Here is a 21,885-nt window from a genome sequence, read left to right as displayed (position 1 = left end):
TTCAAGAGCTGGCTGAGGGTATGTACTGTGCAAGCCTCAGTCCGTTTCTATATAAAGGTATCTGGGAGCATGGCGATCTCAGTGTCTTAGTGTAGGATACGAGTCCTTTCTCCTGGGACACAGCTGATCCGTGGCAGACTGGCCGGTGCTGGTTTCAGAGCTGTGGAGGAGCCTGGCTTGCTGGGTTCCCAGTGAGGTAATGTTCCCCGTCATGAACCAATCCAGTCCAATTTACAGAGGACCTTCATGTGCCAGGCTCCGTGCAGAATGGTCCCTTATGCCTGTCCTCTTTGATCTTTGCTTCCAGACTGGGAATTTCTCACATCATTGTAAATGTTTCCTTTCCTCCCCTTGTCACTTGGCTGAGGCTCAGTGGGACTTCCTGAAGCAGGAAAGTGGTAACAAGGGGTTCAACTGGGCACTCGCAAAGTTCTGCCAAGAAACAGTTTTCTCTGCAGCCAGGGCAAGGGGAAAAAATTAAAAACCACCCTGATGAAATAACAGTCAAGTAGGAAATGAAACTGAGAGGAGTGCTCTGCTGAGTGCTAATGGCTCCACGGTGGGACAGGTATGGATGGCGATGAGATGATAAACTTCTCTGCAATTCGCACAAACCACACTTCCTGCTCCTGTTTTCGTTCGGAGAGGGGACATGGGGAAGCCCACCCTGCTGGCTTGTCATTTATAGTGGTCGGGTTAGTAGGTGTTATGCAACCACATTCCTGATCTGCTGGAAGCTGCAGAGTTTGGAGCCTCTTGGCCTGATTCCTTTTTTGGATAGCAGCTTATTTAGTAGCTATTCAGGACCGATGATGGATATGTGAAAATGAACTAACAGCTTGTGTGTTTCTCGTGCCGCATCCCTAGAGTTCATTGTGAGAAGCTCGTAAGCGATTCTTTTTCAGCGTGAACGTCATCATCGTCACTTACCAGGTACACGCCATACGTAAGGCACCGAGGGTGCAAAAGCAGCGTAAGATTTAGTCCCCAGGGAGGACTCATCTGATGGAGACACAAGGCGGTCTTTCGGTTCCGAGCCCTGGAAGGATGACAGTAGAATTCTAGACTGGGGGTGGGGATTCTCTCTGGCTATTGAGTTGGTAGATCACTTCACATCTTAAAACTGCCTTGTTTCCGTAGTGTATGAAACCTACCCCTTCATGTCATTGACACTTTTTAAGCTCTGGTACCTGGTCCTCAGGGTTCTGTCATGTACAGTAAACCCAGGCTGGACATGTGTCATTCAGGTGCTGAGTTTGAGAATTAGTAGAAAAGCAGAGCTTGGAGCTCCAAGCTCATGCTTGTCAGTCCACCCAGAACCCAGGAGGCTGGGGGAGTCCTGTTGTCCTTCCTCAGGAACCTGAACTAACACCATCTCCTGGGGAGAGTCTGTTTTCAGATGAAGAAGGCATATTAATATGGATTTTTTTTAATTTGAAAGAACAAAACAAAACCTTGCTGGCATATTTTTGGTGTGAAGTCCCTTCATCAGCTATGGCCAGTTTCCAAATTTGGTCGCCTTACATTTTGTACCGAGCCACGAGGGATGAATTGGTTGGAGTGAATTGAGGGCATCTACCACCTTCCAACAAAGGAAGGGGACAAGTGGGAGACAGTACTGCCCTGACAGGCGGCTTCCTCCAGCAGAACCCCCCGATCTGCACGGAGTGGCCCTTTTCCTTCCACACAGTCCTTGTTCCTAGGTTTCTTTCTTTATTATTTTGTTTCAACTTTATGGGCTCTAAAAAAATATGGTGTGCAGATGCTCAGAAAGTATTTCTCTTTGGTATGAGCTCAACATTCTGGGTAGAACTTGTATGGTGACACATCTCTTGAAGGAGGTGGCAGATCAAGATCGAGTGGAAATACACTGCTCAGGGTGAATGTGGGCAAACTTGAACTCTTTCCTGATAATATCAGCAGAGGGATCCACAATGACAAAAGCCACAGAAATCCTATCCCCCACCAGAAGTGATTGCCTTTGGAGCTGGGCCGCGGTCTCTCAGATTCCAGACCAATTCTGGCTGCTTGTCGTCTCTCTTTTGCAAAAACTCCAGCCACCTCTTTAGTTCTTTCTTTGCAGCATTTAGCCCTGGTCTGTTATTACCAGCCACCCCCTGGCTGTTCCAAACCACTCTGCCCAGTGGAGGTTTTCATACCAGATGGGGCTTTAGGAAATCCCTCTGTCAGCTTGTGAGAGCTTTAGCACCGGGAAACGGAGCAGCCTTTCCCTCCATCTGTGGTGTCGGCCAGAGAGAGCTTGGCAGCCATATGTCGCTTTGTACTCCCAACAAACTGCTCATCTCCTGGCTTGTTGAGTCACCGGGCAGGAAGCTGTATGGCAGAGCCCATGAACCTCTTTCATTGGTGCTACAAGTGATAGCAGGTCCCAAGTGTTTGGGAACTGGACTCTCTGAGCCCACAGTGAACTGCAGTGATTAAGAACTATTTTGCATTTCAGCACTTTTGACAGAGTGAGAAGAAGACATTTACATGTTTGTCTTTATATTTGTGGACATCACTTTTTTTTTTTTTTAATCCTTGCCAGAGGATATTTTCTCCATTGCTTTTCAGAGAGAGTGGAAAGGAGAGAGAGACAGACAGAGAGAGAAACATCAGTGTGAGCAATGCATTGATTGGTTGCTTCCTGCCCACGCCTCTACCCAGGCCCAGGATCCATTTGCAACCGAAGTACATGCCCTTGACCGGGAATCAAATCCCTGACCCTTCAGTGCGCAGGTTGACGCTCTATCCACTGAGCCACACCAGCTAGGGCGTGGACATCATTTTTTATCTCACTCATTTGTTGATTAAAGGCCGATCTGAAGGTGCAGCTCTGAAAGAAGGGTTGCCTGGTGGCCCTGAGCAGGAGGCAGTGTGGAGGAAGAGGACGTCCCTGGTGTCTTAAAATGTGCTCAATTCCCTACTGGCTTCTTTGACTTCTGGCTGCAGATGGGCTGCAGCCTCTTTCCCGAGCTCACCCTTTTTTCTCACCAGTAACCCCCTGTAGCCTTCATCACCAGAATCACAAAACTGCAGCCCACTGCCAGCTCTAGCAGCCAAACTTCAGAGCCATGTGGGACATTACCTTTTTATTTTCTAACTTCTTGTGTCCATCTGCATGGTCACCATCAGCCCCTGTGTCTCTGGTGCTTGTGGTCAGAATTAGTGGCCACATCTTACTTGAATTCTGCCCCCCGCCCTCATTGGAGAATGAAGGAGCCATAGATCAGATGCTAGTCTGAGAAGTATCATCATTTCCATGAAGTAGCTGAGATGTTGCCTCACCCAGATCCACTGTCGGGGCAGCAGAGACTCCTGGGCTCTCCCCTCACTTCATCAGGGTCAATCTGTTTACCTTCTGGCAGAAGTTCTCTTATATTCTATATTTATCTGTGTGGATTAGTCTGGTTCCCAGCCCTGGCAGAGGCTGGTGGTGCTGTGGTGTCCTCATCACCATAGTCAAATACTGCTCATTAAGGGCTCTTACAGTTTGAGGACCATGTGCAGGACCCATTGCCCTTAATGGGTTTTCTGAGCTTGCTACGTGCCAAGGATGGTTCTGAGCACTTCTGTGTATTGTCTATCCTCACAGTGACACCACGGGGTAGGTACCAGGGACCATTTTACAATCGAAGAGAGCAAGGCATGAGGAGGCTAGGTAATTCGCCCAGGATAGCAGAGGCAGGATTCAAACCCAGGCTCTCTGCTCCCAGGGCCTGTGCTCTTACCTTCTACGCTCTGCTTCTTGCTTGATGCAGTGAGGACCTGGGGCTGCCAGAGCACAGCTGTCTCCTTCGAGAAGGGACTAATGGGCAGTGATTGCTTTGTGTTCAACACCTAATAGAAGCATATCGTGTGCAGTTTTTATCCTGGTGATGGGCAGTGTATTTGACAGCACTTGGGGAGTGACAAGTTGAGGCAGATGCCTACCTGCTGTGAACTGGTGAGGTTGTGGTGGAAAGCCGGCTGCTGCCGAGGACAGACATCTCTTGGATAAAGATATAAAAGGAGCAAGTAGCGTATCGGATCCTCCACCTATCCTACTGGTAGCAAATTGATTTCTGTTGTAAAAGATCTTGCAAAGTGAAGTGAATCTCTTAAGAACTTAAGGAGTCCCCACACCACCATGCTGGGAGTCACTGGCATTTACTGGGTAAGGTTGTCTCTTTGTCTGGTTCCTCTATTCACAGGCTCCCAAACTGATACAAGGCCCAAGGAGTCATTTCTTCCCCCTACCTTCCCCTTCTACCAGAATGGGAGCCTGCAGCTGATGTGGCTCTAAACGGGGTTTAGAGGGGCCATCACCTTTTCCACTTACAGTCAAGGAGAAGTGGCAGTATTTTTCTAGATGCCCTCATCTCTAACATTTATTGAACACTTAGTACGTGCTAGGCAGTGTTCCAGGCATTGTACACATATTCATCCAATTAATTCTAACAGCAACGACATGAAGCAGATATTCTAATTATCTAGTGTTACTCTTGAGGAAACTGAGGCTCTGAGAGGTGAAGTAACTTGGCCAAGGTTGCCCAGCAGGCATGCAGTAGAGTCGGGATTTTTAACCCTCGCAGCCCAGCTCCAAAACCATATTCTTAACTATTTTCCCTGTACCGTGCTGCTTTCTGAGAAATAAAAGTATTGACTAAAGTCTTGACTAACAAGGACCTAACTCAGCCGTGAGCTGTTGGTTTTTGTGGCCGCCCCTATCTGGAATGAAAGTGGCTACTAGTGGATGTTGGAAACCTCGTGTGTTTTGATTTAACATTCCAGACATGGTCACTCAACTAGGATGCAGCTGGTCTTCCTCGTTGCCCTTTTTGCTCGTCTCTCCTGGCAGTTGCCACGATCTGCCTCATGTTATGCCTGTACATATGTACTTGTAGCTCCACTTTTTATTTGTTGTGGTAAAATATATTTAACATCAGACTTACTATTTTAAATATCTTCCACTTCTAAACTTCAGGGTTGCTGAAGGCAGGCACAGAGTCTCTCCCCATTCATTTCCCCTGCAGCAGCCTGATTAATGTTTAAGTAAATTACCTGAATAAAGCTCTGTTGGATTGCATAGCCCAGTGAGGTCAGCTATAAATCTGTTAGAAAACTTACTGTTCCGAGACTTAGAGAAATGAAGAATAAATTTTTAATGTCCCTTCTCCCCAGCCTTTGCTTTTTCTTTCGCTACAGCCTGAAGCAGAGTTGGACCCAGAAGGAGGGCGGTGGTGTGTTTCATGCCTGGGGCTTTTGTCTGCAGGAAGCAGGGTGGACCAGTTATTTTTGTAAACCTCACACTCTCGTGACCCTTGGGGCATATAGGTCTTCTTTCTGAACCAGCAACAGTGAAGGGAAAATGGATTGTTAAACTAGCTTCATAACTGCAAATTCACTAGCAGGGCTCTGATTTCTCCTGAGCTAGTGATGGTTCGGCCCAGCCCGGCCCAGCCCACCGCATCTCGTCTTTGGTCGCACAGGCTGGCCCGCTGTCTGTGCTGGCTACAGGCAAAGGAGAGACAGGAGGGTGAGGAGGGTGCCCGGATCAAAGGCACCGCTAGATAAAGGGAGGAGAGCTCTGATTCCACCAGCGCTTGTTATGGATAATTTACTCTGCAATTGCAAGAGCTTTCTGGGCACCCAGGTATCCCAAGGAACTAGGAAGAGTCTTGGTCTTGGTCATAAGGAAGCCTTTTAAACAGCTGGACATGACTGCTAGCTAGGCATCCAGTCTGGCTGGTCTGTTCACAGTGTTTCCTCTCCCCCTGCCTCAGTTTCCTTCCTTCCTTCCTTCCTTCCTTCCTTCCTTCCTTCCTTCCTTCCTTCCTTCCTTCCTTCCTTCCTTCCTTCCTTCCTCCCTCCCTCCCTCCCTCCCTCCCTCCCTCCCTCCCTCTCTCCCTTCCTCCCTCCATTTGTTCATCTATCATTTGTTGATCACATAACATGTGCCAAGCACTGTACTTGGCCAACAGCTGTACCAGGCTCTGAAAACTGCAATCACAGGTCAGATCACACAGTGGGAATCATGCCTCAGAAGCAAGATGTGGTCTTAACTCTGAGGATAGGAGGACGGGGTTCTGCTGGAGTCTTTAGAATGGCTCTGGGATAACAACAACAATTGACCATTAATAATAGCAGCTAACTTTAATAATACAGCATCTAATCTGCCAGGCCCTGTTCTAAGTGCTGGACATCACACATCTAATCTTCACAATAGTCCAATGAACTGTGGGCACTGTTATCCCATTTCACAGATGAGAAAACTGAGAGAAATCAGGTAGCTTGTCCGAGGTCACCAACCAGCAAGTGGCCAGAGTTAGACCCAGGCAGCCTGTGCCAGTTCACCTCTAGTGTATGTATTACCTTAACATTGGAGGGTGGGCCAAGGAGAGTTGCTCCTTGCACACCATATATGTAATGGGCTTTGGTCGTGTTCGGTTAAGAGGGGTGGTTTTGGCTGTGGTCAGCACTATGGAGGGGCAGGATGAAGCTTGCCTGCGAAGGCTCCAGCAGACCTTGCCAAGGTAGATTAATCCTGCATCTGTGTTAGCTTTGGCTCCATCCCACGGATCTGCAGCAGCTGTTGAGAAATAAAAACTCAGACCCCAGGCAAGTGCAAGGCCCAGGCCTCAGAAGGAGAGGCAGATTCCACGTCACCCTCAGGGCTCGGCTTCTCGGAAATGGCCAGGGTGCCTTTCCCTGTGGCATCTGTGGGTGCTGACTAATCCGGCCAGTGTTTCAGACAAGCTCGGCTTTGTAATTTGCATTTTTACATCACCGGCTCCGCATCCTGCCCCTCTTGACCTTGCCTCATTGTTTTGCGGGTCACTGTAAAAGCGTTTCTCACCAGCATTCCTGGGACGATAGAGCTCCCACCGCAGACTTGGAATCATTACCCAGAACCAGCCGGCAGGCCGGGGAACGGGAACTTCTGAGTAACCCGAGAGCCCGTTTGGCCATCCTTTTTGATTTTTGCCAAGTTGAGCTAATATTGTCTCGTCCTTCTTTTTTTTTCTATTTCATCTTTGTTGCCTTGCTTCTGAATTCAGCGAACAAATGATAAACACTTAGGTTTCCAGGCTTTGGGGTTTTGCTGCGACCTTTTCTATTCGAGTCGCCTGGCCTCTGGGCAGCGATGACAGGAGGTGGTTCCGCAAGTCCAATGTGTCATCAAAATGAACATCGGGTGGACTTTTTTGCCAGGACAGTCACTGGAGGGAGAGCAGGCACTGGATGTAAAAGTCGTTTGGTCTGTCCCAGCTGCAGCAGCGCCAGCCAGTGTCCCCCTCAGCGTGCTTATTCAGTTGCCCGAGGCCCGGAGGGATGTGAGCTCTTGCTCCCGGTCCAGCCCCCGGTTCCAGCCCCGGTAGGGAGGCTGCGGGATGGGAAGGGCCTCCCTCAGCCCCCCCTCCCCTTCCCTGAGGCACTGGGCTGTGTCCCCCGCTCCAGTCGGAGTGGCGTGTGCTGTCAGAGTTCTCTTAAGTAGACTGAAAAGTAAAATCAATAGAGCCCGTTTTGAAAAGAAAATCTCAGATGCCCCTTTAAAATCTGGAAATCCAAAACGGGAAGGAGAAAGAAAGGTGGCAAACAGACTACATAAAACCGGCCAAAAAATACGTATATGTTTTGCAGAAGGTACTTATGGCAAAAATACCACTTTTTACAGAAGGAAATCCCCATTTTTGGAGTTTTGTGTACAGCCTACTGGCTATATACCGTTGATGGATGAACTTTAAAATAGAGTTGACAGGAAAATGTTTTTTGAAGAAGATGCTGACAAGAAAAGAGGGAAATAAGCATAAATTTGATTCAGATATTAATAATGAGCCCCACGTGTATAGCGCTTCGGCTTTCGGAGCGTCTCCACACACATCGTCTCGCTTAAGGCCCGCGCTCATCCTGTGATGTGGGGGTTACTGCACCAGGTGAGAAGGCGTCACCTGCCCAAGGTGACATCTAATAAGATGTCAGAGCCAAGGTGTACACCGCGCCCGCCCCCGAACTTCTGTTTCCTTCCTGTAGAACATGTTTCCTTCCAAGGAGGAACTTGAAGAGAATGAGGAAGCGTGTATGCTCCTGACTTTGATGAAATGCTCTAGTATCGTGCCAAAGGAAAATATGAACTCATTTCTAGGGACCCTTAAATGTAAGTGCATTTGGTGCTCAGTCCTGGGTGGGTCTGATTGTCACCATCCTCACGGCACAGGGTGGTAGAGACCGCAGGAGGCAGTCGGGTCTGAATGAGTTTAGAGCGGAGCAGCAGTGGAGTGGGACTTTAATCTCCCACTCTACACTATTGCATCATCTTAGAATTTATGCAACTGCTGATTTTTATTAGAGGAATTTCCATAGCAGGAATTAAGATGGGGCAATATTGTAGCCCTCCCAGTTGAATCAAGGTCAAAACTATGCACTAAAATGTACTCCTGAGACAAGGGGCTCTTTATCTGGGGTCCATGCAGGGATGGGATCAGACAGGTTCACTACCGGGCTTCAAGGGATTCATGTGCTCTGTGAAACTACACAGAAACCTTTTCTGTGCATGTGCATTTTTCTCTGGGGAAAGGATCTGTATCTTTTATCCTCAGAAGTGTCTGTGACCCAAAAATGGTTATGAAACCACTCTTTTTTTTAAGAGGCCTTTTTGAAAAGCCTTTAGTGGACTTCAGATGTCACACACTTAAAAAGGCACAGAGGTGAATCTTGGTGACCATTTCTTCTAGCTCAAGCATTTCTTATCTCCAGTTAGCATAAGAAAACCATCATCAGAGCGGACCTATATGGCTTTTCTCACACAAAGCTCACTTTCTGATTTGGGTATCAAAATGGACATGATTGGAATGAGCATTCCTATGCTTTCTGTACTGTCTCAGAGCAGAGTAACTGTGATGCTACAACCTGAGAAAGACAGTCCCGGGCAGATCTACAAGTCACTGGTGAATGACACAAGTTCCTAAACAAATCACTATTGTATAAAATTAGACCATGATGTGTTAGCCGATGAAAGGATCAACTTTTCAGTGTCAGATGTAATTCTAGGAGCCTAAGTTTTTTTTCTCGCCAAACCAGTGGACCTTTACTTGGAAATAAAAGATTCAGCAACCATGGATAAAACATAAGCTAAGACCTCCTGCCTTTCCCAGTGGGAAAGAGAGGGGAGGAACCCTAGGAAGGGAGGGAAGATAAGGGTCATAGGTGCTACAGTTCCTTCCCTCTCCTGTAGAGATCTGGGGTGGAGCAGGGGGCCATGTTATAGTCCTTCTGCCTACACGAGGGACCCAGAAAAAGTTAATTCTTTCTTATCTGTCAAGGGGGAGTCTTAAAAGGGGCTAGACTAATGCCCTCGGGCTATGCCAAGCAGGCCAGCCTTCAGGGCCTCCTCTGTGACTTCAACTCGGGGAATGGTTTTGACTCATGCTGAGCATCCAAGAATCTAGGGACTAGGTTGCTCAGGTACCAAAACCTACCATTAAAAACAAAGTCTAGAGCCAATCACATGCTTACCTTTCAAGTATAATAGGGGTGCCTACATTCAAACCGCTCTATTAATCATGTTGCATCTGCCATCTTCATATTTAAAGCTCATAGGCTGCAGTTTACTTTAGGGAACAGTCTAGCTACCCAAAAAGAGAGACTTGTTACAAGATGCCATTTGGTTATGGAAGCCCCAAGCGCCAGGGAAGATATGACTGTAGTGATCCCTTAATACATGTGACCAGGGAAGAGTTCTTTTATGAAGGCAAGGGTGGCTTAACCTCGGAGTGACTGCTAATGAAATATACCACAATAGGTCAAAAGAGTAACCATAAAGTAACCATCCATTCCTGATAAAACGTTTGGTCAAAAAGCCACGGAAGGCATCGGGGCACATGCCCGGGTTGTAGGCTGGATCCCCAGTCGGGGGCGTGCAGGAGGCAGCCGATCAATGACGACTCTCTCATCACTGATATTTCTCTCTCTCTCTCCTCCTCTCCCTTCCTCTCTCTGAAATCAATTAAGATATATATATATTTTTAAAAGTTATGGAGGGCTATCTTTTTTTATTGTGATCGTTTGGTTACTGTCCTAACCATTTTTAAGTGTACAGTTCAGTGGTATTAACTAACATTCACACTGTTGGGCAGCCATCTATCCCTGCACTTTTTTTCATCTTGTAAAACTGAAACTCTATACCTATTAAACAATAACGCATCCTCCCGTTACCCCGGCCCTGGCAACCACCATTACAATTTCTATCTTTAGACTGCTCTAAGCACCTCATATAAGTAGAATCACGCAGTGTCTATTTGTCACTGGCTCCTTTCACTTAGCACAGTGTCCTCACGGGTCATCCATGTTGTAGCATGTTGCAAAATTTCCTCCTTTTTAAGGCTGCATAATATTCAACACTGTTTTGTTTAACATGTTAACGGCTATCTGTCTCAAACCAGCGGCTAATGTTACATATCATGGAAAATATTACAGATACAGATACAGTGTGGTCAGGTAGAAGATAAGGGTGCGTGCTATTTACTATTGTTCTGGCAGCTCCAGCCAGTATAGCTCTGTTCAAAAAGGAAATAAATAGTGTAACTATTGCAAAAAAGAAGGTAAAGTTGTCTTAGTTTGCGAATGGTGTGATTTTCTTTTCAGACTGAAAACCTATTTGAAATAAGGGTATGTATTTTAAATTTAGCTGTTTTTACAACTCCATCTTTTCATTTGTGGCCTAGATCCCCCCCCCTCCCCCTTTTTTTTTGCCTATTCAAGGACTTCGTTCTTGCATTTTTTCCTTTTCATCAATTTTTTTACTTTCTCTTCTGGATTCTCCCCAACGGCATATGTTATAGTATCTCCCCATCTGTAAAATATCCTCCCTCTGACCTCATCTGTAAAATATCCTCCCTCTGACCTCATCGTGTGTTTCTCCTGCTACAGTCCCATTTCCCTGCTCCCTTTATAGCAAAACTCTTAAAGAGAATTGTCTGTTGTCCAGCTCAGCCCCTTATCTGCCATTCTCTCTCTCTTTATAACCTTTCTTTTTTTAATTATTCTCTAGATGTTTCACATGTTGGCAAGAGGACTCGAATGTGTCTGGGTCCCAGGCCCACTCTAGGCGTGTGTGCTGGGCAGAGCTGCTCCCCATCCCCCCCTTCCACTCTGGTCTGTCTTTCAGCTTCGCCATTTCACCGGCTCCTCCTTGACCCTGTTCAGGTCATATGTGACCTTAGTTGCCCATCCACTGGACAGTTCTCATTTTACTCAACATCTCAGCAGGATTTGACACAGTTCCCTACAAAACACGTTCTTCGCCTGTCTTTTGGGACACTAGAGTTTCCTTGTTTTCGTCCTGTGACACTCGTCCCTCCTCAGTCCCCGGCTCTGCCCTGGGATCCCTTTTCCTCTGTAGCGTGTCGTCTCCTTGGATGACCTCATCTGGGCTCATGACCCCTAACAGCATCTAGACATTGATGATCCCTGACTTATATCTCATACTCCCTCCCCCGCACAGAGTCCAGATTGAAATCTCCACTTGCACATGTGATAGGCAACTCAGACTTCACCTGTCCAGTCTTGATTTTGCCCTTGCAAACTTCCTTCTCCTTCGTTGTTTCTCACATACTTTTCCTTAATCCCCAGACCACAATACATCCTTGATCTTTTTCTTTCCATCGTCCCTTGACATTCAATTTGTCAACCTACTCTGTTGACTGTCTTCAGAATAGATCATGTCCTCACTGTCTCTGCTGCTACAACCCAAGTTGCGCTCAACTCTTGCCTGAGCTGTTTTCAGTAGCCTCCCCAGGTCTCTTGCCCTCCACCTGTCTTCCCCTGCAGTGTGTTCCTTCCCAGCAGCCAAAGCGACCTTTTAAAATGTATATCAGATCATACCACTCCCCTGCTAACCTCGACCTGTTATACTTAGAATAAAATTCCATTATTTTTACCAGTCTACAGGGCCTTAAAGATCTGGTCCACAATTGCCCTCTGACCTCCCCTCCTTGACTCTGCCTGGCTCCGTCCACTCCAGCCTTCCCCAGTCAGCCCCCTGGCCTCTACACAGACAGCTTCCCTGGGCCTCAGGTGGTTTACCTTGATGCATACATGGCTCGCTCATTATTGGGGTGTTGTGTTCAAATATCACTCATTCAAAGATGCCTTCCCAGATAACTCTCTAAAATACGTACCACTCCTCTCAGCCTGCTTTGTTCTTACCCTGATTTGATTAACTTTTATCAATTACAAGTGTCTGAAATTATTTTTTATTCATGTTTTTGTCTCCCCCACTAAAATAGAAGCTCTGCAGAGGCATTGGCTTCCTCTGCCTTGTTCTTTCTTGTACCCCTTGTGCTTAGAACAGGGCTGGCCCGTAGTAGGTGCTCAGTTAAACATACTGGGGAAATAGCAGTCTATTTACAACAGCTCTACATATATATAAAATCATCAGTAAGTAAAAAATAAGTGACAAAAATTAGGTATCATTTTTTTCCTATTCAATTGGAAAAACTAATGTTGGTGATCATGTTGATGAGGGCACTAGGATATGGGCACTCTCATTTGCCTCTGGTGGAAATATAAAATTGCCTAAGCTTTCATGGTGGTGAGTCATGGGTGATTTTTATCTCAATTTTTTTCGATGTGCTGTGTTTCCCATTTTTTTCAATAATTCCTTTTTCCCCCTAATAATTACTTTTTAAGCCAGAAAAATCAAATCATCTTAATCTTTTTTTTTCTCCCCCTTTACAATAAAAAATTAACCTGGCTGGATCCTTGCACCAGCCAGTTGGTGAAGCTAATCCCAGCAGCAGGTGGCCTTGCTTTGCTGTGGGGCCTCTTCCCTTAGGAATGTTTAATCTGAGTCCTGTACCGGGCTTCTCCGAGAGGATGCAGTATGCTCATGAGAACTGCGTGCAGAATCACTCTTGTTCTGCGGTCCTGGGCTGGCGTGGGGAGCCCACTGGAAACGCGGGCCTGGGAAAAACATGCAGCTTGAAGGCGGGGCCCACCCAGTTCGAGGTGGGGTCCCACAACCCTTCCTGCCAAGACCCAGGTCTCCACAGACAGGGGAAGCCTAACGTTTCTTGGCAGATACCCTTCCCAGCTCCCTCGCTGCCTGGGATTGAATTAAAAACAATAGCCCGGCCGGGTGTGGCTCAGTGGTTGAGCATTAACCTAGGATCCAGGAGATTGTGGTTTGATTCCCAGTCGGGGTACATGTCTGGGTTGTGGCCTCGATCCCCAGCCAGGGGCGTGCAGGAGGCAGCCGACCAATGACCCTCTCTCATCATTGATGTTTCTCTCTCTCCCTCTGTCCCCGAAATCAAAAAACAAACAAACAAAAAATAATAACCACAGTCACACATGTCTTTCACTCTGCTGTATGCAGCTGGACTTCTGGTGGCAGTTTCCTTAGACATGTCCGTGCCCTTTTTGCTCATGCCCCGGTGGCCAGCCCTCCTTTCTGGGCCCCAGGCCCCCGGAAGGGAGACTCACAGCTGAATCACCAGTGGTACATTCTTCAGTTTCCCCTTGTTTCTTTCTCTCCTGGGGAGAATTGGTAGCTCGACACTTCACTTCTGTCGCTTTCTGGGCCTGGCAGTTAGGTTCCCGAGTACCCAGTGGCTCACCTGAACGGCTGAGAGCAAAGTCTGCACTCCGCTCCTGTCCTCGGCTGTTTCATTTACATTTCCTCAGCCCTGCCCCACTTAGCCCCTGCCCTCTGACAGTGTACAGTCAGCCTCAGAACCTGCCAGCAGATTGTGGACTGTTCTGAGTGGCACCGAGAATTGAGGGTTGGGCTGGCTCAGGATATTGCTTCCCTGGCGTTTGCTGGCTGAGTGGCACACGTTTATGACTGCAAGCGTTCCAGGGACCTGGTGATGCGGTAAGAGGGGCAGATTTTAACTATTTGTCTTGTGTTCCCTTATGCCTTCTCCCTTGGGGCTCAGAGCAGGGGAGCACCTGCCCTCTGATGGAGTAGAGAGGCACCAATAAAAAGCCTCCCTTTTTGCCTTAACCACCTTTTGTGTTCAAAAGATGCATAATCCATGTTCATCTTTATGCTTGTTAGAGAAAGTGCTGGGGATGGGGGGAGAGGTATGAGAGAAGAGTTCTCCTAGAATAACTGTCACCCATCCTCCATCGGCCTCTGCCATGGCTTGAGCCTGTGTGGGACTCAGACTTGGGGTCCCTGCACTGTCACAGACTGCAGGGGCTGGGGGAGCTGCAGCATCACCTGTGCACTGTGCCCAGCCAGCCCCCTTTCTGTCAGTTACTCATTTATCTGTCCTTTACTGTTTTCCAGTCCACCTACCGCCTAGGCCTGAGGGGTTCAAAAGAACTGCAGTTAATCTGGTTTGAACTTAACCACCTTCTTTAACTTTTTTTTCTTACAGCTTAAACTTTGGAACAAATATCGAATTTCCAACATTCCATCGCTAATATTCCTAGATGCCACCACCGGGAAGGTTGTGTGCAGGAATGGACTGCTGGTGATCCGTGATGACCCAGAAGGTGAGACCTCGGCATGTCCATCCTGTACTCCCCCTCACCCCCTTCCACGTCCCTCTACCCTGACCTCCTCTCCATAGCTAGATGGAGTTGAAATGCAGTTGACCCTTGAACAGCATGGGGGTTAGGGGTGCCAACCCCCACACAGTTGAAAATCCACGTATAACTTTGACTCCCCCCAAACTTAACTACTAATAGCCTGCTGTTAACCGGGAGCCTTACTGATAACATAAAAAAAATCAATTAACACATATTTTCTATGTTACGTGTTTTATATACTGTGTTCTTACAATGAAGTAAGCTAGAGAAAAGAAAATGATATTAAGAAAATCATAAGGGACAGAAATACATTTACAGTACTGTGTGTGTTTTTCAATACTGTAAGTTTACATCTGTTTTAGGCTATGCGGTTTATCTTCAAGTTCTTTCAAATTGCCAGTTAAAAAAAAATCTGCACATAGTGGACCCAGGCAGTTCACCCATGTTGTTCAAGGGTCAACTGTATATGTAAGTGGGTTTATTTGGCTAAAGAATATTGTCTTGATGAAATTATAGTATTCTCCAGGTCATGGTTAAGGTTTTTAAAGGGATCAGAATGCCCCTCCTGGGAGCTTTAATTCATGGGCCGAAGGAGATGGAATCTGAGAGCTGAGGAGGCTGTTGAGAAGCAGCTAGAGCTCCGATACTGATGGCTAGTGCCGTTCCCACAGCGAAGTCACAGGCTGTGTTCTCTCCATCTCGGTGGCGAGTGCACTTCATTCTTGGTGCTGCCCAGGTCCCGCAGGCCTTGGTCTTGCTTGCTGGCTGACTGGGCGCTCTGATCACTCTGCTTAGTGACTGTCCAACGTCTGTTTCTCTCCCCCGTGCACTGGAGTCATAAAAGGGTCATAAGATCATCCTCCCTCCATTATTGATCCAGCTAGAGGATCTAAGCCTGGTCACACATTTTCCCAGTTAAAATTTCACCTGCTTCAAAGAATTGCCCTCAGCAAAAACCAGGGCATGATAGAACCAAGTTTTTACCTTCTCAAATTTAAACACACACACGCGCGCGCGCACACGCACACGCACACGCACACTACTCTGGAGCTTGATAAATGCCCTCTTCCCCTACCCCACCCCACCCCAAGGTTGTTAGATCCATTTATTCAGGGTGGGCTTGGCCACCTGCGTTTTCAGCCACTCTGCTTCTCCCTCCCACCCTCCCCTCACCCCGGGCGATTTTGAGGCAGTGGTCCATGGACCACCCGGTGAGAAAACTCTGTGTCTATTGAGCTGGGAACATATTATTTGCTCTTCCTGCCTGGGGCTTAAGTGCCATCAGAATGCAGACCATCTGGGTTGAGTGGATTTTACTCTTTCCTTTCCCTAGACTTAAATTCTTATCTCCCTTGGTTCCCTGGGCCCCAACCACTATCTGAACCAGAAATTCTGGGGGTGGGATCCAGTAGCATCATATTTTAAAATTCCCCAGCGGATTCTGACATGCAGTCAGAGTTGAGAGGCACTGAGATTCCAGGGTTGGAACTGAAGAAACTCATGGTTAATACCTCAGACATCATCATCCGAGTTACCAGGGAAGTCTATTTTGCTGCTTTTGGACATACAGCTTCCGCCCTGGATCCTGGGACTTGGGGTCTGTATTCTTCAAAAAAACCCCAGGAAATGGGCCCTGTGATCATGCAAGTTCAGGAACCATTGCCTTGAGGGTAGGTAGGACTCTGTCATGGATGAGTCCTGTGTTTTTGGCCACAGATCTTATGGGCATGTTAACAAATACTGTTTGATGATACAGTTGTCCTGCTCTGCAGCCCCCAGGCCCCTTGGGTCAAAGGCCACACTGAAGAGTCTTAACCTTCTCGCCGTCTGTTGCCTGTTTCAGGTTTGGAATTCCCTTGGGGACCTAAACCCTTCAGGGAAGTCATTGCAGGGCCCTTGCTTAGAAATAATGGGCAGTCCCTGGAGAGCAGCAGCCTGGAGGGGTCTCACGTGGGAGTCTATTTCTCCGCACACTGGGTGAGTGTTTGGTCCCTCTTTAGCCCAGACAGAAGGAAGCAGCGAGATCACCACCAAGACCAGCTGTGATTGGCTCCTGGAGGTGTGACTGCTTGGGCATAATTCCCTGGCATTCTTCCTTTGTCCTGTGCCCAATGCATTGTTGGCATGCAATAAGCGCTTATTAATGATAATAGCAAGAAAATAACTTCGTTTGACTGGTCTAAAAGGATAGCTTTCTTAACCCATTCTGATGAGGCTTCTAACGGTCCCTGAGGGGGCTTGTTTAACTGCTGCCTGCTGGCAGGCTGTGAGGGTGGGGAGGAGCCGGTGCTGGATGCTCACCATTACGTCTGTTTCCGCCTCTTTTATGAGCCAGGTTTTGCCAGCCCAGTTCTACTTGGGTCTCGCTGGCCTGGCCTCTGATGGCAAGTGGCTGGGAAAGGGGACGTTGAAGGTACAAAGTTAGGCTACAGGATCCTACTCTTGTTTTTCAGTGTCCCCCCTGCCGAAGCCTCACCCGGGTCCTGGTGGAATCCTACCGGAAGATCAAGGAGGCAGGCCAGAAATTCGAGATCATCTTTGTTAGTGCAGACAGGTAATGTGCGCTGGGGAAGGTGGCAGTGCAGCTTCCCTTGTTCCGTGGGTGGTTAACGTGCCTTTCTCTTGCCTTGAGCTTCTCACTTTCGTAGTGTAGAGCTTGGAGGTTGGGATTGGGGAAGACATATCTGGGATTATTGGAAGAGAGATGGATGCATTTCACATTTATTCTTGGAAACATCCAATGGGAAGCCGAGAAAAACTCATTCTCACTGTAAATATGGAGCTATGTCCCAATTCAGGCCTGGATCATTTGAGGTTAGAATGCGTTTTCTGATTTGTTCAGCTTTTTGGATTGTGGTGAAAGGATATGGAGGGGGAGGGATGGAAACAAAAGAGCAGAGACTAATGGAATGTGATGCCTGTCTTAGATGGCTGTGCAAACATTTTCCTTAGCTCCCGCCATGCGCTTTATCTGGAGGCTGTCATAAAAGGTCAGACCTTTTTCCTGGTCTACATCAGGTCCTTTGCTTCTTGTCCTCTTGCTGGCTTTACTCATCAGTGACTTTCCTACATTGCAAAACTCCCCAATTCAGACCGAGCCACCAGGTGCTTCTGCCTCGTCAGTTCCTGTTCACAGAAGGCCCTCCGAGATGCCGACACACTGAGAGCATGTTTTCCCTGTGGTAGCCTGGACATCTGTGCCACTATTTCATGCTCAGTTTGGTGGCCCGTGGTCTCTCCCACCGCAGTGCCTGTGAGTGGAGGCAAGCTCGAAGGCGTGCCGGGTGGAGTAATCACTTGTTTAAAACTTTAAAAGACATCAGCTTTACTGCAGTATAATTGGCATGCAATGAAATGCATGCATTTTAGGTATACAGTTAAGTGCATTTTGACAAATATATGTACCCATGTAAGCATCACAATTAAGACAGAGAACATTCCAGCACTCAGAAGACTCCTTCATGCCTCTCCTCAGTCAGTTCTAACCCCCAAACCCCAGTTTCAGGGAACCTCTGATCTGCTTTCTGTAACTTGATTAGATTTGTCATTCCTAGAATTTCTTATATTAGAATCATTGTGTTTATGATTGGTTAAAAATGTGGTCCCGTACACACCACTGTTACATATACAAAATAGAAGTGTCACAGGGAATGCAGTGTCTGAACATCTAGGTTTGTTATAAAAGTAAGACCTGTGTGTGTTGAAAATGAAGAGCTGGGCATGAGTTAAACTAGCAGGATGCAGGGGAATGAGCTATTGAAATGGTCTGGCACTGTAGTTTCGTATCCACGTGCTGTGTGGACCAGGTTTCCCGGGGTGCACCAGAGCGGGCGGAATGACCCCTTTTGTGCCTGAGCGTGATGATCAGACGCCTCTGCATTTGCAGAGCCCTGGGCACGGCTTGGTAGAAGGTGGGGAGGACCCAATGGTGGTGCACTTGCGGTAATAGAGCCCTGTTTCCATGTGTGTCACTGTAGGTCAGAGGACTCATTCAAACAGTACTTCAGCGAGATGCCCTGGCTTGCGGTCCCCTACACCGACGAGGCCCGGCGGTCGCGCCTCAACCGGCTGTACGGAATCCAAGGTAAGCATTTCCGACTCCAGGACGCTTCTTGGAAACCTGCTCATCAGGGCTCACCACGTCTTTGACTTTCCTTTTAGAGGGAAAAGAACTTTATTTCCATGAATGTTCTGCTTTACCATCTTCAAAATGGGAAGATTCAGTGTTGGGCACAGAGCAGGCATTTAATAAATATAGGGCATCCCAAAAAAATGTATGCACAGACATTAAATAATTGTAAAGGTAGTGTTTATTAAAATATATTTCATTTTCAAAATTGAGCTATCAGCTGTTAAAGTGTGTTTACATTTTTGAGGGACACCCTGTATTTAACCGACTTTCTCAGGGGGGAAAAAGGGAAAAGTGAGAGTTTACAACCTAAAAAAGATGACCTTTTGTATGTCAAAAAGCTTAAACAAAGGCCACCAACAATATTAATAACATGATGGCAAAGAATCAATATCTTTCATAGAAAAAGAGCACTTCCCAGATACCAGTCCAAAAGAGAGAGAAAAGACAGTTTAGACAACAAAGATTTAAGGTAGGCAGATTTCCCCGTGTAGAGTGTCAGAATGGATATGAACAATATTCAGCATAATTTACTTTCATGAAAAGTAAAACACTGAATTTATATCTATCACATTTGCAAACAACTCCCCCCACCAATATATACATATATTCCCCAGTGTATGGAAGAGATCAGACTGCTAGTAGGAATGTAAGTAGAATAACCTTTCAGAGGCCTTAACAATTCTATAAAACCTTTCATTTAAAAATCCCACTTGTAGGAATTTATGCTCGGGTAATTTTCCTAGAGCACCTAGCAAAGGCTGAGCTCCCCTTGAACAGGTGGTGGATTTCTGTTTTTTTGGTTACTTCTTTCATATTTGCACACTTGGAATCTCATAACAGACCACGATTCTTGGCTTTAGTCCCTAGAAAACCCAGAACTGAGTTTTGTAACCACTTCAGCAATTTTGCAAAACTGACCATTTCTGTGCATGCCCTTGACCCTGGCTTCCTTTTCTCTTCCTTTCTTGTTTTCCCTTCAGGGGTATGTTTTCATCTGTTTTTATTAGATTATATCATGTACTTTTTAAGCCTCCTGAAATCCGTTTTGGAAAAAAGATGGAGTCGATTTAAATGCATAGGATTCTATCTCTCAAGCTCCAACTAGCCACCAGTCCTGAGCTCAGTGGGAAATAAGAAACCAGAAGGGTGGCCCAGTGCTGCCCTTGAGTAGACAAGACTTACATTGGGAAATTACTGAAGAGCAGAGTATAATGATGTAAAAAGTGTTGATCAAATAAGTCCCATTTTGTACGGGGACTTAAGAAGATTGACACTTGTCCCAGAGAGGGAAGCCGAGTGCTTTGCCTCGCTCAGCCACTCTGCTTGGCCAGGAGGCCTCCCCACATTTCCAAGCATGTGTCCTCAATGGGGCAGAATCTCTTCCTCTCCACAGTAGGGAGTTGAGTTCCCCTTTCCTGGATGGGGGTCTAGCATGATGCAGGCATTCCTTGTGGTCTGTGCGAAGGCCGTGGGGTCACCTGAAACTAATGAATTACCAAAGGACAGTCTATATGTAATGCACAGCTAGTTTGACGCTGGCAGTCTTCCCTCCCTGTGCTCTGTCAGATGTTTCTGAGGACCCTTTGGGGTGGGTGATGGGGGTGTAGGTACAGAACAGCAATCTTGTAAGAGAGATCATGAGCTCTTCAAGAATTCAATGCAAGTTTTGGACACACCACTAAGGCTGGAGGGTGCCCTTTGCTGGAACGTTGGCAGGGCCCACACAAAAATTAAATTGATTTTTTAAAAAATCAATTATTTTCTGTCTGCCTTTGGAAAGCAGAGAAGGGAACTCTCCTTTCAGATTCTCCAGTTGTCAACATGTAAATATTACAGATGGAGGAGCCTTGGTTGTTAGGTGTGACCGAGACAGCCAGAAGGTGGGTGACCACAGTGAGGCGGAAGAGAATGGAGAGTTTTCAGACGCGTTCATTTGGCACAGTCTCTTAAGGCCCTGGCCGTGTGAGGGTGAGAAGTACATAGGTGGTCCCTGATTAAAGGAGCCTTCGTTGGAGGATCAGAAGGCCGATTTGGAGAGGCTCTGCCCGGGCAGGCGGTGGCCGGCCAGCCATGCCACAGTGAAGGAATGTGAGACTCATGAGGATCCCAGGTCCGCAGGGAGCCTGCACTGCAGCCCAGCCCTGCGCCTGGCCCGTCCCAGTGCTCCTCGTCTGCTGGCCCACGGCGCCCACTCCCCTGCCATCTGTTCTAGTGTCTCTAAAGCTTGGACCTGACTGCTTTCCCAGCTCCCCACCTCCTGCTTCCTCGCTCTCGGGGTTATAGTCTTTGGCACAGTGTTTTGTGCTGACTGCTCCTTGATCACTGATCTCTTGGCTAAGCCTTAGGACTCATTCCTGCCAGCAGCCTGTCAGACGTGGCCTGTTGACCTTGATCCGTCTGCCTCTGGCCCTGTCAAACCAGAGATGCAGTAAAGCACAGTGAAATATGAGTATAGAAAAGCAGCACAGCATTCTTATCAAGGTGGCATGTAATGAAGGGACACATGATGGAATAATACGAATTCAGAGAAGGCTCACTTGGAGCTGTTGAGCCAGGAAGGCTTCCTGGAGGAGGTAGCTATGGAAGCAGGGCCTTACAGAATGTATGGGGTTTAGATAAGAGGTTTGGGACATTTCAGGACAAAGGCCAGAGTAGGTCACCCATGGTGTACTACAGGGAGAATGGGCAGTAGGCTGATGATGCCATATTGTATAGAGCTTTGAACGCCATGCTAAGGTCTGTGGACTTGACCCTTTGGACTTTTGGAACCTTTTGAAAATTTTGATTAAGGGGAGATCAGTGTAGCAGTGACATTTTAGTTAGACTACAAGAGAAATCCCAGAGGCCAGTTGTCCACTGATATTTCTTTTTTGTCTTTTTTTAATTAAGATAAAATTGGTATATAACATGATATTAGTTTCAGGTGTACAACATAGTAATTCGATATTTGTATACAGTACAAAGTGGTCACCACAGTAAGTCCAGTTACCATCTGCCACTGTACAGTTGACCCCCTTTACCCATCCTGCCCACCCACGCAACCCCTTTCCCTGCTGATAACCACCAGTCTGTTCTCAGCTTCTTCGACTCCTACCAGGTGACAGGTCTTATGCTGCTATGATGAGGTCGTGGTCCCTGCCCTCACAGAGCTTAGGGGTGCCACTTCACTCTTCCTTCCAGCCCAGCACTGAGCTGAAAATGGTCTCTCAGGTCCCTGGGGGCCTCCTGTTCAC

At 47.2% G+C, this 21,885-nt stretch overlaps 1 protein-coding gene across 1 annotated transcript in view; it reads left to right on the top strand.

Annotated features, from left to right (window-relative positions):
- The window catches only part of NXN (nucleoredoxin), a 134,654-nt gene that overhangs the window by 96,194 nt on the left and 16,575 nt on the right, over positions 1-21,885 (top strand). The window contains exons 2-5 of the mRNA XM_087825985.1: positions 14,367-14,484; positions 16,364-16,497; positions 16,974-17,074; positions 18,498-18,604. Coding sequence (XP_087682111.1) covers positions 14,367-14,484; positions 16,364-16,497; positions 16,974-17,074; positions 18,498-18,604 — 460 coding nt within the window. The remainder of the gene's footprint in view (positions 1-14,366; positions 14,485-16,363; positions 16,498-16,973; positions 17,075-18,497; positions 18,605-21,885) is intronic.

Source organism: Miniopterus natalensis, chromosome 17, assembly GCF_054644295.1.
Source record: "Miniopterus natalensis isolate mMinNat1 chromosome 17, mMinNat1.hap1, whole genome shotgun sequence".
Taxonomy (NCBI): domain Eukaryota; kingdom Metazoa; phylum Chordata; class Mammalia; order Chiroptera; family Miniopteridae; genus Miniopterus; species Miniopterus natalensis.
Note: the sequence above shows the minus strand (reverse complement) of the source record. Positions and strands in the feature narration are given on the sequence as shown.